General features: G+C 31.0%; 1 protein-coding gene across 1 annotated transcript in view; it reads left to right on the forward strand.

Annotated features, from left to right (window-relative positions):
- Nucleotides 1-16,132, forward strand: part of LOC127719725 (uncharacterized) — a 264,736-nt gene that overhangs the window by 90,887 nt on the left and 157,717 nt on the right. Inside the window, exons 39-45 of the mRNA XM_052225963.1 lie at nt 8,921-9,139; nt 9,650-9,856; nt 10,774-10,839; nt 11,541-11,747; nt 12,024-12,234; nt 12,714-12,816; nt 15,667-15,817. Of these exons, the coding sequence (XP_052081923.1) occupies nt 8,921-9,139; nt 9,650-9,856; nt 10,774-10,839; nt 11,541-11,747; nt 12,024-12,234; nt 12,714-12,816; nt 15,667-15,817 (1,164 nt within the window). The remainder of the gene's footprint in view (nt 1-8,920; nt 9,140-9,649; nt 9,857-10,773; nt 10,840-11,540; nt 11,748-12,023; nt 12,235-12,713; nt 12,817-15,666; nt 15,818-16,132) is intronic.

Below are 16,132 nucleotides of genomic sequence, written 5' to 3' on the forward strand. Positions count from 1 at the left end.
AAATCTTTATAGCCGCATAAGTAAATGCGTTGTATTTTCATGTAAGGATGGAATGTATAATACAAATGATATCAATATTGGCACAAAATGACTAAAATTTTTGTTCGCATCAATTAAGAGTGCCAGCCTGTCCTCTGTTTATTCAAAATATTGAATCGTAAACAAATTTCAGTAGTTTTCATACCTCAGACTGACTAACATAACAAAATTATTTGTCCACATCGACCAAAACTGACCAAATTTGCACTTTATTATGTAAATCTTTATAGACGCATAGTAAATGAGTTATATTTTCATGTAAGGATGGATTAATCATACAAATGATATCAATATTGGCACATAATGACTAAAAATTTTTGTTTGCATCAATTAAGAGTGCTAGCATATCCTCTTTTTATTCAAAATATTGAATCGTAAACAAATTTCAGTAGTTTTCATACATCAGACTGACTCGAATAACAAAATTATTTGTCTGCATCAACCAAAACTGACCATATTTGCAATTTATTATGTTATCTTTATAGCCTCATAGTAAATGAGTTATATTTTCATGTAAGGATGGATTGTATAATACAAATGATATCAATATTGGCACATAATGACTAAAAATTTTTGTTCGCATCAATTAAGAGTGCCAGCATGTCCTCTGTTTATTCAAAATATTGAATCGTAAACAAATTTCAGTAGTTTTTATACAACAGACTGACTCGAATAACAAACTGATTTGTCCGCATCAACCAAAACTGACCATATTTGCACTTTATTATGTAAATCTTTATAGCCGCATTGTAAATGAGTTATATTTTCATGTAAGGATGGATTGTATAAAACAAATGATAGCAATATTGGCACGTTATGACTAAAAAAATTTGTTCGCATCAATTAAGAGTGCTAGCATGTCCTCTTTTTATTCAAAATATTGAATCGTAAACAAATTTCAGTAGTTTTCATACCTCAAACTGACTCATATAACAAAATTATTTGTCCGCATCAACTAGAACTGACCATATTTGCACTTTATTATGAAAATCTTTATAGCCGCATAGTAAATGAGTTATATTTTCATGTAAGGATTGATTGAATACACAAATAATAGCAATATTGGATTATAATGACTAAAAAATTTTATTCTCATCAATTTAGAGTGCCAGTATGTCCTCCTTTTATTCAAAATATTGAATTGTAAACATATTTCAGTAGTGCTCATACCTCAAACTGACACGTATTACAAAAATATTTGTCCGCATCAACCAAAACTGACCATATTTGCACTTTATTATGTAAATCTTTATAGCCGCATAAGTAAATGCGTTGTATTTTCATGTAAGGATGGAATGTATAATACAAATGATATCAATATTGGCACAAAATGACTAAAATTTTTGTTCGCATCAATTAAGAGTGCCAGCCTGTCCTCTTTTTATTCAAAATATTGAATCGTAAACAAATTTCAGTAGTTTTCATACCTCAGACTGACTAACATAACAAAATTATTTGTCCACATCAACCAAAACTGACCAAATTTGCACTTTATTATGTAAATCTTTATAGACGCATAGTAAATGAGTTATATTTTCATGTAAGGATGGATTAATCATACAAATGATATCAATATTGGCACATAATGACTAAAAATTTTTGTTTGCATCAATTAAGAGTGCTAGCGTATCCTCTTTTTATTCAAAATATTGAATCGTAAACAAATTTCAGTAGTTTTCATACATCAGACTGACTCGAATAACAAAATTATTTGTCTGCATCAACCAAAACTGACCATATTTGCAATTTATTATGTTATCTTTATAGCCTCATAGTAAATGAGTTATATTTTCATGTAAGGATGGATTGTATAATACAAATGATATCAATATTGGCACATAATGACTAAAAATTTTTGTTCGCATCAATTAAGAGTGCTAGCATGTCCTCTTTTTATTCAAAATATTGAATCGTAAACAAATTTCAGTAGTTTTTATACATCAGACTGACTCGAATAACAAACTGATTTGTCCGCATCAACCAAAACTGACCATATTTGCACTTTATTATGTAAATCTTTATAGCCGCATTGTAAATGAGTTATATTTTCATGTAAGGATGGATTGTATAAAACAAATGATGGCAATATTGGCACGTTATGACTAAAAAAAATTGTTTGCATCAATTAAGAGTGCTAGCATGTCCTCTTTTTATTCAAAATATTGAATCGTAAACAAATTTCAGTAGTTTTCATACCTCAAACTGACTCATATAACAAAATTATTTGTCCGCATCAACTAGAACTGACCATATTTGCACTTTATTATGAAAATCTTTATAGCCGCATAGTAAATGAGTTATATTTTCATGTAAGGATTGATTGAATACACAAATAATAGCAATATTGGATTATAATGACTAAAAAATTTTATTCTCATCAATTTAGAGTGCCAGTATGTCCTCCTTTTATTCAAAATATTGAATTGTAAACATATTTCAGTAGTGCTCATACCTCAAACTGACTCGTATTACAAAAATATTTGTCCGCATCAACCAAAACTGACCATATTTGCACTTTATTATGTAAATCTTTATAGCCGCATAAGTAAATGCGTTGTATTTTCATGTAAGGATGGAATGTATAATACAAATGATATCAATATTGGCACAAAATGACTAAAATTTTTGTTCGCATCAATTAAGAGTGCTAGCATGTCCTCTTTTTATTCAAAATATTGAATCGTAAACAAATTTCAGTAGTTTTCATACCTCAAACTGACTCATATAACAAAATTATTTGTCCGCATCAACTAGAACTGACCATATTTGCACTTTATCATGAAAATCTTTATAGCCGCATAGTAAATGAGTTATATTTTCATGTAAGGATTGATTGAATACACAAATAATAGCAATATTGGATTATAATGACTAAAAAATTTTGTTCTCATCAATTTAGAGTGCCATTATGTCCTACTTTTATTCAAAATATTGAATTGTAAACATATTTTAGTAGTGTTCATACATCAGACTGACTCAAATAACAAAATTATTTGTCCGCATCAACCATAACTGACCATATTTGCAATTTATTATGTTATCTTTATAGCCTCATAGTAAATGAGTTATATTTTCATGGAAGGATGGATTGTTTAATACCAATGATATCAATATTGGCACATAATGACTAAACATTTTTGTTCGCATCAAATTATAGTGCCAGCATGTCCTCTTTTTATTCAAAATATTGAGTTGTAAACAAATATCAGTAGTTTTCATACCTCAGACTGACTTGCATAACAAAATTATTTGTCCACATCAACCAAAACTGACCATATTTGTACTTTATTGTGTAAATCTTAGTCACATAGTAAATCAGTAATATTTTTATGTCAGTAGTTCGTGATGGTTTATATCTTAAATAAAACTATTTAACAGCATCATGACCGATTTATGTACACTGTACTTAATAATGAAAAGTATGAGTAGTTCTCTTCTTGGAATATAGTATACTGTCAGAGACATATATACACAGAGATTGGCAACTCCGTGAAATCCCGTTAAAAAACGCGGCCCGGAATGAGATTTTCGTCGATAATTATTCTAGTCAGGGATGAATAACCTCGATAGCTAATCAAGAAAAGTAATAGGAAAACTTATTTCAGATCGAATAAATTCTTTTTCTAAAAAACTACTTGAAATAGTTGTATTTTTTTTAATGTATTTGAATGAGAAAATATTTTTTTCTTTTTTTCGGCATTTCTTTTAATTTAAAAAGTAAAATCTGGTAATGATCATGATATTACAAGAAACATTTCTTTGCTAAAGTTTGCTTCTAAATTACACAGTGAAATTATGTGTGTCCGATTTTCCGGTCATTATTTCCTTAGAGTTGTGACTGTGGATTCACAGGTGTGCGATTACGCAATTTATTGCCCTCCGATCACCTGAATTTTGCCGGAGGTGAAGTTCTAAGTGGATTATTACTTGGTAATTGTTTTTACAACTAAACAAATTCTGACATTATTTTAACCATGACCAGAACTTTATTTTAACAGAAACACTGGGCTATACTATGAATAGGGTAAACGGACAGAAAGTCACAGTACAAAAAGTCACAGGACATAAAGTCACAAATTGGATAGGACAAAAAAGTCACAAATAATTTATTGACAATTGTTTGAATATATAAGAGAAAGATCTTCAAATAATATCTTTTTTTACATTTATTCATTTTTAAGTTCAGGAAATTGTTAATAAGCCTTGATAAATGAAAAATTATTAAATTTTAATCATGCAAATAATATATTTCTTGGCACCATGAAGCCATTTAAGTGCCAAACCACTTTGACATTTTGTTATCATAACAATTATTTGATCATCATTGATATTTATTGAATAAATTTTAATTACAAAGTTGCTTCATATATTATAGTTCAATAAAAAATCAAAAAATTATTTTTAAAATTAGTGTTTTCTTGTTCAGAGAAAAATAATCTCAAAACTGAATTGTGACTTTTCGTCCGTGACTTTTTGTCCTGTGACTTACTGTCCTACATTCTACTATAGTATTCAATCAGGAACAAAAATAGTCATTTAACATGTCAAAAAAAGAAATCAGAAAGCAACTTTTTTATATAAAAAAAATATGTAGCCAGTAGAATTTTGTCTCGTGGAAAACGGATTTAAATGATTAATTTTTGATTGACCTACAATTACATTATTTGTGGAACCTTTGCATGAATTTCCTAAATGAACGTACATTATGTACAGTGTTGTCGAAATCACTATTTTTGCTGTCATGAAATATTGAATATGAATCTGTCATTATTTGTAGTTTTTTATAGACTTAATATCACAGACCCTGATTAAAAACAACGTGTATCATAAGTACAGTAAAATGCTCTGCTGAACTGTAGAATTTTAATGTTCTGTTTCATAGACCACAGAAGTACTGCAACATCCTTATCTTTACTCTTTCCTATCGGGTAGTGAAACTCGAGTTTGAAATTAGAAAGATTTAAAATTGAAGACAAGTTTTATCTGATCTTTTGTGGGTTTATGTTTTGGTGCAGTGCTATGTGGGCTGTTATTTTCTTTTCATTTGTCATTTTTTTATCTGTGTTACATGACCTTGTACTTTTTGTATTGCCCCTTGACATCTCCTGCTTCTGTTTAAATCTTTACCACTAATATCTCATCTGGTTTAAATAAAATAGTGTCTCATTCCCGGAATTTGTTATACAGGAATTCATTTTAATATCAGTTTTTTTATAAGCATATAAACTGCTTGGTCTCTTCACACAATTTATGTTTAGGACGGAATGCATCAATAGGTACATACATGTACCAGGTCACCAATATATAAGTACACGTTATGTGCTTTTGACCTCCACAAGAATTCTTAAACATTCATAGATGTGCAAAGAATATTTTTGTCGTTGGGTTGTTGTCTCATTGACATATACCTCACATTTCTGAATAGTCATAGCAGCTGTGCCTTTTCAATTTATTGCAGAAAATATTTGCATTAACATTTTTCAAAATAGGCGAGGTGAAACAGTGATCACAGAATGAGGACATGTAAAACTGAAACAACACAACACAACAGATAAATATAAACAAGCACCATTGCTAACGGACTGAAACAAACATAGATGATGACTAATATGAGCGACTAGTAGTGTACAAGTAGAGTAAACATTTCTTGCTTCTTATTCTACACATTTTGTCATTTCATGTAAACAATTAAATATGTTATTTTCCGAGGAGAGGAAGGAATTTGTGAAACGAAATATTTTGCCTTTAGTACTGTCAAGTTATATATTCACAGGAGTGTTGTTGAATAAATGAACATTTTCCCTTTTTTTACATTATGCTACCTTTATGCTACAAAGGTAGCATTTCCATTCTTATGATATACAAAGATATTATAGAGTGGCCTTCCAATGATAGTCATACATGTAAATCATTGTCTCATTGGCAATCATACTACATCATCATATTGTTATACATGTATGTAAAAATTATGTACATGTATACTTTGTAAACGTAAGGAAGACAAATGAAGTTGAACACAAGATATTTAATTGCATTTTTATCCGTATAGTCTCTGCACAACTGCCACTTCTGTTTCAAATTCAATAGATTGAATGCGGAGTCTTGTATTTATTCTTAGTTCAATGATGTCACCATCACTTGCACAAAAATCGCATACACATGTACATCAAGTTTGGCATATGAACTATGATATTTGAACTACAATAATGTAGTGTTTTCACAGTCAGGATAAGCACATGTCATTTTCTCTCTTACAAAACCATTTTTTAGTATCACATTGATAGTAGTACATGTAATCGGTCCACTACATGACTGTGCAGTAACATTTGAAAAAAGTCATCACTAATAGTTGTTCCTGTCTGCCAGGGAATCTTTTTTTCAATCAGAAAGGCTAGGGAGTCCTACATTCAGCACATGTATGATATTACATCTCTTGTATGCTGCACTGTTAGGTAAATTTGATCAACATCTTTGTTCTTTTATAACATGCAGGATCCTGTTAAAAAAAAATGCTGTCAGATACTGAATGTAAATATACATGTATATAAACTTGTAAATGTCATCAAAGTGGTGGAAATAATGAAAAAAAAAAACCAATTTATATACACACAACCGGTATGTCTTGGGAAAGTAATTCCTGTGATCAATGGTGATGGGTACATTTGTTCTTTAAAGATGGACAATTTTATAAACTGTAGCCACGGACAGGTGCCTGTCTTTATATTGAAGAGAATGAAAATGGCCGACTGCTTGAATGGTCATTTTTAATTGTAAATTGCATCAAAGCTGGTGAAAATATGGAAAAAACAACTGTTAAACACAAATCCAGTATGTCATAAGAAAGTAATTCATGTGCTGGGAATAATTATTCTCTAAAGATGGAAAAGTTTATTGACTGTAGACATGGACAGGGGCCTGTCTTTATATTGAAGAGAATGAAAATGGCCGACAGCTTGAATGGTCATTTTAAATTGTAAATTGCATCAAAGCTGGTGAAAATATGGAAAAAACAACTGTTATACACAAATCCAGTATGTCATAAGAAAGTAATTCATGTGCTGGGAATAATTATTCTCTAAAGATGGAAAAGTTTATTGACTGTAGACATGGACAGGGGCCTGTCTTTATATTTTAAAAATTGAACGTGGCCGACCGCGAGAATACTGAATTTTAATTGTAAATTGCATCAACGTGGGTGATTTAATGAAAAATTCAACATATTTACACAAAACCAGTATGTCTTGGGAAAAGTGATTCATCTCATAAATGGTTTTATTCCTTTTCGAATGAAAAGGTTTTAATAAAAAATACGTCCGTGGAAAAAATTTTCATAACGTCCATGTCGGCCAAGCTTTCCCCTTATTATTGACCACAATAAAACGTTAATCGTCACAATATTTTAACAAACAATTACTACAAACTGAATAAAACAAGGTAAATAATTTACGAAATTGAAATATATACTTACATTATGCTGTTTTGAAAAGCTTGATGTAAAATAAAAATCGAAGCGGTGGTGAACTTGTCATGATCAGATGCAAAATGGCGATCTCGTTAAAGTCTCGTGTGATGCGTGTTTTTAATTGGATTTCGCTGACCACTGTTACAGTTGCCAATCTCTGTGTATATATGTCTCTGATACTGTTAAGAGAGGTTGGGTAGGAAGGGTTCTGGTCCCGAAATCCAGGGCTTAAAAACACGAAATCCCGAGGTCCCGAATTTAAATAAATTTAAATCCCGAAATTCGAAAAAAGAATTCCCGGATCTCGAAACGGTCAATCCCTAAATCATGAGCTTAAAAACACCCGATCCCGGAGTCCCGATAAAGGTCCTATCCCCCCTTTGTTAATATATTATGTAAGTTGATTGATTTTGTTTGTAGCAAAACGTCCAGTGGCAATATTTCATTCATGTTCAAATCGAGTATATTTTTCGGACGTCACAAATAGCATTTATAATCGTTATGGATAAGTCTGTTTAAATTGAAGAGATGGTATAAATGTACATACTTATACAACACTTTATTAATATCCCTTGCAATACACTGTACAGTTTCCGTTTGAAAATTTGACAAAACAGAAGCTGAAATCATGTAAATCCATGTGAATTATGATTAAAAATAATGTTTTAAATGCATCGAGCTAGGAATTCGAAGAAACAGTTAAAAATGGGGAACGAAGCAACGTAAACAATGATGTTTATATCCCATCATATACAAATATTTTTCCGATGTGTTGGATAACCTGTCTGTCGGCCTCGATATTTGTACATGTAACTTTTGAAAAGAAAATATAGAAAATCTGCTTATCAGTAAAGTTATAGGAACTTTTTTTTTTAAATTTAATAAAATTAATATTTCGATTTAAAATTAAGTGTTTTTGAATTGTTCTGGTTTGAAACACATATACGTAAAGTATTAAGATAACAGTCGTTTAAATAAAATAAATGTTCAAATGAACACGAAGTTTATTTCTTAATTTACACGATCAGTTAACGCAAAAAGTAAACGCGCGTTTACTTCCAAGTGCACGTAAAAATACATTAATGAAATCTGTAGTAAACGCCTGTTTACTTTTAAGTGCACATAAAAATAAATTTGTGAAATCTGAAGTAAACGCCCGTTTACTACTGACTAAACGGACACAGAGTAAACGCCCGTTTACTCGGGTAGACATTAGAAATTTCCATTTTGACCGCTTTAACGTAATTATAGTAAAAGTGCGTTTACTAGTAAACGCGAAAATTGAAGTTAACTAACCAAATATGTGCACGCGGCGTTAACTTGCGTTTACTTTATGTAATGCTTGGTCTGCACCCATCTGTATGATAACAATTACATTTTTTTTGTAATACATAACACAATATAAATTTTTCATTACAGAATGTAACAATGTATCATCAGGGGACTTAACTATACTACCTGATTTGGAATTACTATGTCATATTGCATCTGATTGTAATGCTGTTTCCTGTTGTGCCAAGTCTGGTGTACTCAAACGAGACTTTTTTGTTGCCGTGACCATGCACACTTGTAGCTACACACTGATTATACAGTTGGAAAATCTGATTATTGACAAGGATTTACTGAACTATGCTTGGGGTATGCCACTGAGCACCAGCAAAAATTCTTATGAGTAAAAATATTCAGAATTGATAATGTTTCAATATAAATTATTATTAATTCTAATCTAGATTATTTCTGAAAAGTATTGTAGGCAATAATTTTCCTCTATTTAAACTGATTTATTCTGAAGAATTTTACATTTAAACCTTCAAACGAGATTTCTTTGTATTTATTTTCTTCACTATGGACTTAAACATTGTAATATTTTGGTTTATTCTTTAATAATTTTGCTCTTTGCATGAAAATTCATTAAATTTGTCTCCCGATGTAAGGCAAACATAATTTACTACGTCATATGTTTAAATGATACTATTTCAGACATGTAATTGTAAAAATTCCACATTTTATGAGTGGTTTATTGAATCCAAATAAATCCAAAATATTTTCTTAAACTACTGAGATAGTTTTTTATATTGTTTTAACCTGAGTAATATACTCTCTGACATAACTTTTAATGAAACAAAAACATTTCATTTTCTTTTACAGGAACAACAGAAAACATGAAGCTCTATGGAGTTTTGAGAGTCATGTATCGTGTAAACCATGTGGCATCAATGCAACACTTTAATGTTGATTTAACTATCAAACTGTGTTATGATTCTTCATCAGGGTCATGTTTATCAGAACATACCATTTTTACCAGTAATAAACTTTATTATCCTGAGTGTACACAGCCTAATTTACCTTTCTATGGTATGTATGCAAAATTTACTTTATCAAAATTAAAGATAATTTTTCCTTCTGGCTGCTCAATTGTTCCGAATAAAACTTCCATCAAAGAGGGACGAAAGATGCCAGAGGGACAGTCAAACTCATAGATCGAAAACAAACTGACAACGCCATGGCCAAAAATAAAAAGACAAACAGACAAATAATAGTACAGATGACACAACATAGAAAACCAAAGACTAAGCAACACGAACCCCACCAAAAACTGGGGGTGATCTCAGGTGCTCCGGAAGGGTAAGCAGGTCCTGCTCCACATGTGGCACCAGTCGTGTTGCTTATGTTATTACAAATCCGGTAAATAGTTTAACCATAATTGAGTTCATTTTTGGGAAATTTTCAAAGTATTTTGTTCTATAGGTATTCATAATTAATCAGTTCTATTTAGATTCTCTCTAATTGTAATAAGTAAATATTTTTATAGGCAGATTTCTGAGATTGATGTGAATGTTTAGAGGCATTATGTATTAGATGTACATTTGAGTGACGCCGCTCAGATATGAGACGACTACATTTGAATTACATAAAAGTAATGGCTAAATGTTTTGTCTTTTCTCTTGGTCATAAAAGAGCAATTAGTATTGACAAAACAAGAAAAGTGTCATTATCACAAACTTTCCTGTGGTAGTAATACTTTCAGAAGATGTTTTATGGATTTGGAATGAAATTTCAAATGTATCTATTTTTCTGTCATCAAATTGATACCTTATCACTGCTTTAGTATGGTAATATACATTGCTGTACTATCTTGTCTTATTTCTGGTTTAATTTTTAAAAGTTTGATTTTTTTGCTAATGAATGATAACCCTTCAATGTTAATGGAAAAAATGTGAAACTAAATAGAAAGTTTATACAACAATAACTTTATTTATACATTTTGACAGGAATAACCTTTGACTACTGGAAGCCAATACCTTGTTCCCAGTTTTCTATAGAAACATACACTCAAGGTATAGTTATATGAATTTTTTTTATTATTTTTTATAAAATATAATTTGATATTTTGTTAATGACTGCTGTTATTTTGAAACTCTCAAATATGTGACTGATATTTCTGACTTTTTTTTATTTATCTATCATTGTTTTGCCAACGCTATAATGACATGTAAATTGTGAATATACCATACTGATGGACAGTGATGAACTGTATTGTTCAAAGTAAAAAAGGATTAAACTGAAAAAACCATTAAGTAGTTAACATCATCAAATAATACAAGCTATTCATAAAAACAAAGTATTTTGTCATGATCTATTTACAGTCTTCACGCTTAACCACAAGTCCTACGGCATTGGTTTGTTAAATTGCTTTCGGGCTTGTAAAATTCTTCTCTACAAGCCAACAGAATCCAACTAAAATTTTCAAAAAAATGAGCTTCTGGCTTGTGGACTCAAAAGTTAAGCGTGAAGGCTGTATTTATACAAAATAGTTCCTCTAACCAATATACCCTCAGTGGCATTCCAAATTTTCTAATTGCATCTCGGTTAATCTGCATTGCAAAACCTACATATTGGATATCATTTATTTGTTTAATTGAATATGCAGAAATATTTGCCATAAGATGCTAAGCATACAGAAATCGTACAATATTTTCAACAGGATGTTAACCAAATGAAAATCAATTAGACATTTTTGTTTATTGTACTTTTATAGAGTGTCCTGGTGTAAACTTTACCACCTATGCTCAGACGAGATGTCAGATGGCTGCTGACTGTTTCAGTGTCAAATGTTGTTTAGATTTGACCTTCCTACCTGGTAAACGTAATACTGAGCTGACATTTGCTTTGAATTCATGTGATCAAATTGACTACACTCTAGAGAGACACACATGGACAAGAACTGGACTGGCTTCAATTAATGGTATTACCTTTGTAATGAGACCATTTTGAATATTAAAGGGGTTCAAAAGATAATGATGCCTTGTGGAATTTCTTTTATTTTTTGTGTCCTATATTAAGGAAAAAGTAAGGTTTTTGGTTTTTCCTTCAATTGGTTTTTCAAGGTTATTTAAAGAACCGCTCCCATGAAAAAAAACATATAAAGAAATGATCAATAAAACTGAAAACCATGGTGACAATTAAATGTAAACAGGAATGTTGTCAAATTAAACGAGTTTTTTAAATTTAATTTTTACAGGAATTAAGCAGGTTGAATCATTGTCTAGCTCATTCATGTTAAACTTTACCCTGGACACTACAACATCAGCTACAGCTTACAAGACTACTATAGGGTTGACTGCATGTTACATTTCTCCAGGAATATGTGAAGATTATCAGTTACTGACAGCATCTGACCTGAAGAAAAAGACATGTCCAGGACGTAGGAGACGTAGGAGTGCAATATCAGAGTTTGTATTTTTATGACGCTGAATTGAACAAAGGTTTTGTTTGGGGAGGGGTATATAGGTATCACCCTGTCTGTAGCTAATCCAAGATAATCTAATTTTTTGACTATAATATACTTAGTGTTACAAGGGCTATCATATAAGTACATACATATAGGAAAAATAGAAATTTTTCCTTTTTCTAACACTGCAAAACAAATGAATATTAATGTTTGATTTTTGTATGCAGGGGCAGTCCAGATTTTAAGGAAAGGGGCATACATGCCCATATTGGTTAATATTTTTCAGATGATTTTTTTTCCATTAAAGGGAGGGCATATATCCTCTTATCCCCCCTGGATTTACCAGGAATGTGCAATATACAAGTCCTGTATTGTATATTTACACATAATGTACTTCTGTGTAAGACTTAAAGAAATTCAAAAATATATATTTTGATATGTTTTTATGTTATTTCTAATGCTGCTTGTTGACTTTCTTAGAGTCGACACCAAAGACATGAAAACAGGTCTTAGAACATTGACAAATAGAAATGCAACTGAAGCAGAGAAGAACGCTTATATTGCTGCTTGTATTGAGTACAGCGTAAGTATAATGCTGTTTTCCCATATAAGGATGTACTTAGGTGAAATTAAATAAACCAAGAATTGATACTTTAAGCTGAATGAGCATTAGTTATGGATCAAAATATGCTAAAATTATTGATAGGTCATGGAGGTCCTTTTTGAGATTTTTGATTTTAAAAATAGGGCGGGAAAAGCCATACTCGGACTTTTACCTTATATTTGCATTGGTATTATTTCAAATCAAAAGAAAGAAAATTAAGGATCTGCTTTAATTTTGGTAAATGATCTTTTATGAGCTATTAAGTCTTATATGAGAAGATAAATGGGTGTTATGGGGCAAAATACTTTACATTGTATCGTAGGGAAAAACACCAAGAAGTCCGAACATCTGATACAAATTCCAAAACCTCATCAGATACATTCTTAACAGACCCTACCTTATAGATTTTTTTTCTCATCATCAATATTTAAGAAATACATGCTACGGAATGTACGTCCTCTTGTTTTAGACTTCTTTCAGCTTTCAACATATACCTTTTTATGTAGCTATATATATATATATATATATATATATAAGTATTACTACAAAGACACCTCCACGTATAAAGTGAAACTGTCAGTATTTGTTGAAAGGAGCTTCAATTCCAGGAGGTAGATTGTTACCTCGATAACTTTTCAAATATAAACTTCCAATTTGGCATTTACTTGTCCTTTGTTATTTAAGAGAAAATGTACTGGAAAGAAGTCAGTATATAAAGGAGTAGACCCGATAAGACTCCTTTTTGGCCCAAAAATAAGCGTTTTTACAAAGTTGTTAAATTGATAACTTAATAGTAACCGGATTTGTAATAACATAAGCAATACGACGGGTGCCACATGTGGAGCAGGATCTGCTTACCCTTCCGGAGCACCTAAAATCACCTCCAGTTTTTGGTAGGGTTCGTGTTGCTTAGTCTTTAGTTTTCTATGTTGTGTCATCTGTACTATTATTTGTCTGTTTGTCTTTTTATTTTTGGCCATGGCGTTGTCAGTTTGTTTTCGATCTATGAGTTTAACTGTCCCTCTTTTACTTATTTATTGGAAAGTAACATGCTTTTTTACATAAATATGGGCTGTTTTGATAATACAATGGACATGCATCAGGTATTAGCAACAAAGGACCAGCTCAAATGTCTATGTCTGCTCTTTTTGTATCTGCTTGGCATTGTAAATCCTCAGGTGTCCTCTCTAGGCGTTTCAAGATTCTTTCCAGTCTATTTGTTTATTGGATTTGTTTTAGCTCTAGTGATTTCAATACTTACAATTTTTCCCTTTTCGACATAGAGTGGTCATAAATTATATTGTTTATACGTAATTTTCTGAAGTGAAAAGTTTGTTACGCAAATCTGTCAGTTAAAGAAATTATGTATTACATAAATTTATTTTGACAACTTATGCATGCTTTTTTTTACATCTTGTTGAATATCTAACATAAATAACAACAGTCATAAAACTGATTTGCAAAGGTAATTGTTAATGCATTAAAACATTAATATAAATGCAAATAGCATTTTAATATGAATAGCGAATAATGATATATTGGAAATTCATGTGTTCAAAATGACCACCATTCAAGATGGCATAATACTTCAATATATGAAGTCATCAAATGAACGTCTTTGTCATAAATGGTTGATATACCAAAGGTTATCAAAATTGGTACAGTCATATATTTTTGAAATATTTTTTTTATTAATTTTAATTTTCCGAACTGGGTCAATAGCTATAAATGTTTGCTATGACCTAAGCTAAAACTCAGCAAAGTTTGATGCTTTTACCACAATCTGAACAATTGTTTCACGAATCGGCTGGACTAAAAGGACAAAGAAGTCTTTTCTTATAACTTGGAGTCCCTCGTCGTCTGTTAACTTTTACAAACAATCTTCTCCTCTGAAACTACTGGACCAAATTCATTTAAACTTGGCCACAATCATCATTGGGGTATTTAGTTTAAAAAATGTGTCAGATGCCTTCCAACCAAGATGCCCGTTATGATTAAAGATAGAATATAGGTGTAAAATGTCTTTTGTCTATTTTTTTTAAAACCGTTGTAAATAGAGAAAGTCTGAGAAGGTGGAAATGTTCAAACTGTTGACGTCTACCAATTGTCTATATATGTCAAAACTGTCAGACCGCTTCTGAGCGGAGTTATTGTCCTTGAAAGACAATTTAACCATTTGTAATAGATAGAGAGAAACTGTAAAATGCAATAATGAACAGCAAGACGAGTTCTACAAATAAGTCAATTGTTGAAATCGTCAGTCGACTTTTTTTTTTAGAATAATTGCCCTCTAATAATGATTTTTAGAAATTTTTTGGGTTTTTGCCTTATATCTTAAAAATTATTATAAATAGACAGAATGTCAAAAAGCAAAAATGATCAGCCAGACAAGATCTACAATGAAAACAATACGGTGGAAATCGTCCAACGACTCCTCATTGGAGTTATTGTCCTTTAATGACAATTTTTACCGGTTTTTTGGCGTTTTGTCTATATGATAAAAACTATAATAGATGAATAGAATCTTAATTAGAAAAAATGATTAACTAGACAAGATCTATTAACAAGTCAAACTCTTTATAGGAGTGATTAACCCGGATTTTTTTTAACCCTCTGTTGAGTTTTGAGCAAAAACTAACGAAGGGAGAAACTAAACAAAGATCAGCTAAAAGATATTTTTGTCATGAATTATATTCTTGTCAACAATATTGGAGAGTGTCCTTTGTTAAATTTGCATATAGACCAAGGTGAGCAGCACAGGCTCTTTAGAACCTCTAGATTTTTTTTAGTTTTAAGATTAAGATTCATATGACTTTAATGTTATTTTAGAAAAATAGCAAGGATTATTCCATAACAGATATCGGTGATGATGATGAAAAAACTGGTGGGAAATCTGCTCTTAAAGCTCTCGGTAGTAGAAATCCTACAACTGTTGGTGTTAGTGGAGAAACATTCAGTGGAACATTTACAGTGCAGGGAGGTAAATATAAAAACTCTTTGTAGTGGAAATACCACCACTGTTGGTGTTTATAGTGGAGAAACATTCAGTTGAACCTTAACAGTAAAGGGAGGTAAATATTAAAGCTATTAGTAGTTGAAGTCCCACCTCTGTTGGTGTGAGTGGAGAAACATTTAGTGGAACTATAGGCTAGGATTACAGGAAGATACATGTTAAAGCTATTGGTAGTTGAAATCCCAAGACTGTTGGTGTAAACGAAAAAAAAAAACATTAAGTGGAATCTTTACAGTACAGGGAAAGAAATTATAAAAAAAATATTACAATTAAGGGAGGTAG

The sequence above is a fragment of the Mytilus californianus genome, unplaced genomic scaffold (genome assembly GCF_021869535.1).
Source record: "Mytilus californianus isolate M0D057914Y unplaced genomic scaffold, xbMytCali1.0.p SCAF_11, whole genome shotgun sequence".
In the NCBI taxonomy this organism is placed as follows: Eukaryota; Metazoa; Mollusca; class Bivalvia; order Mytilida; family Mytilidae; genus Mytilus; species Mytilus californianus.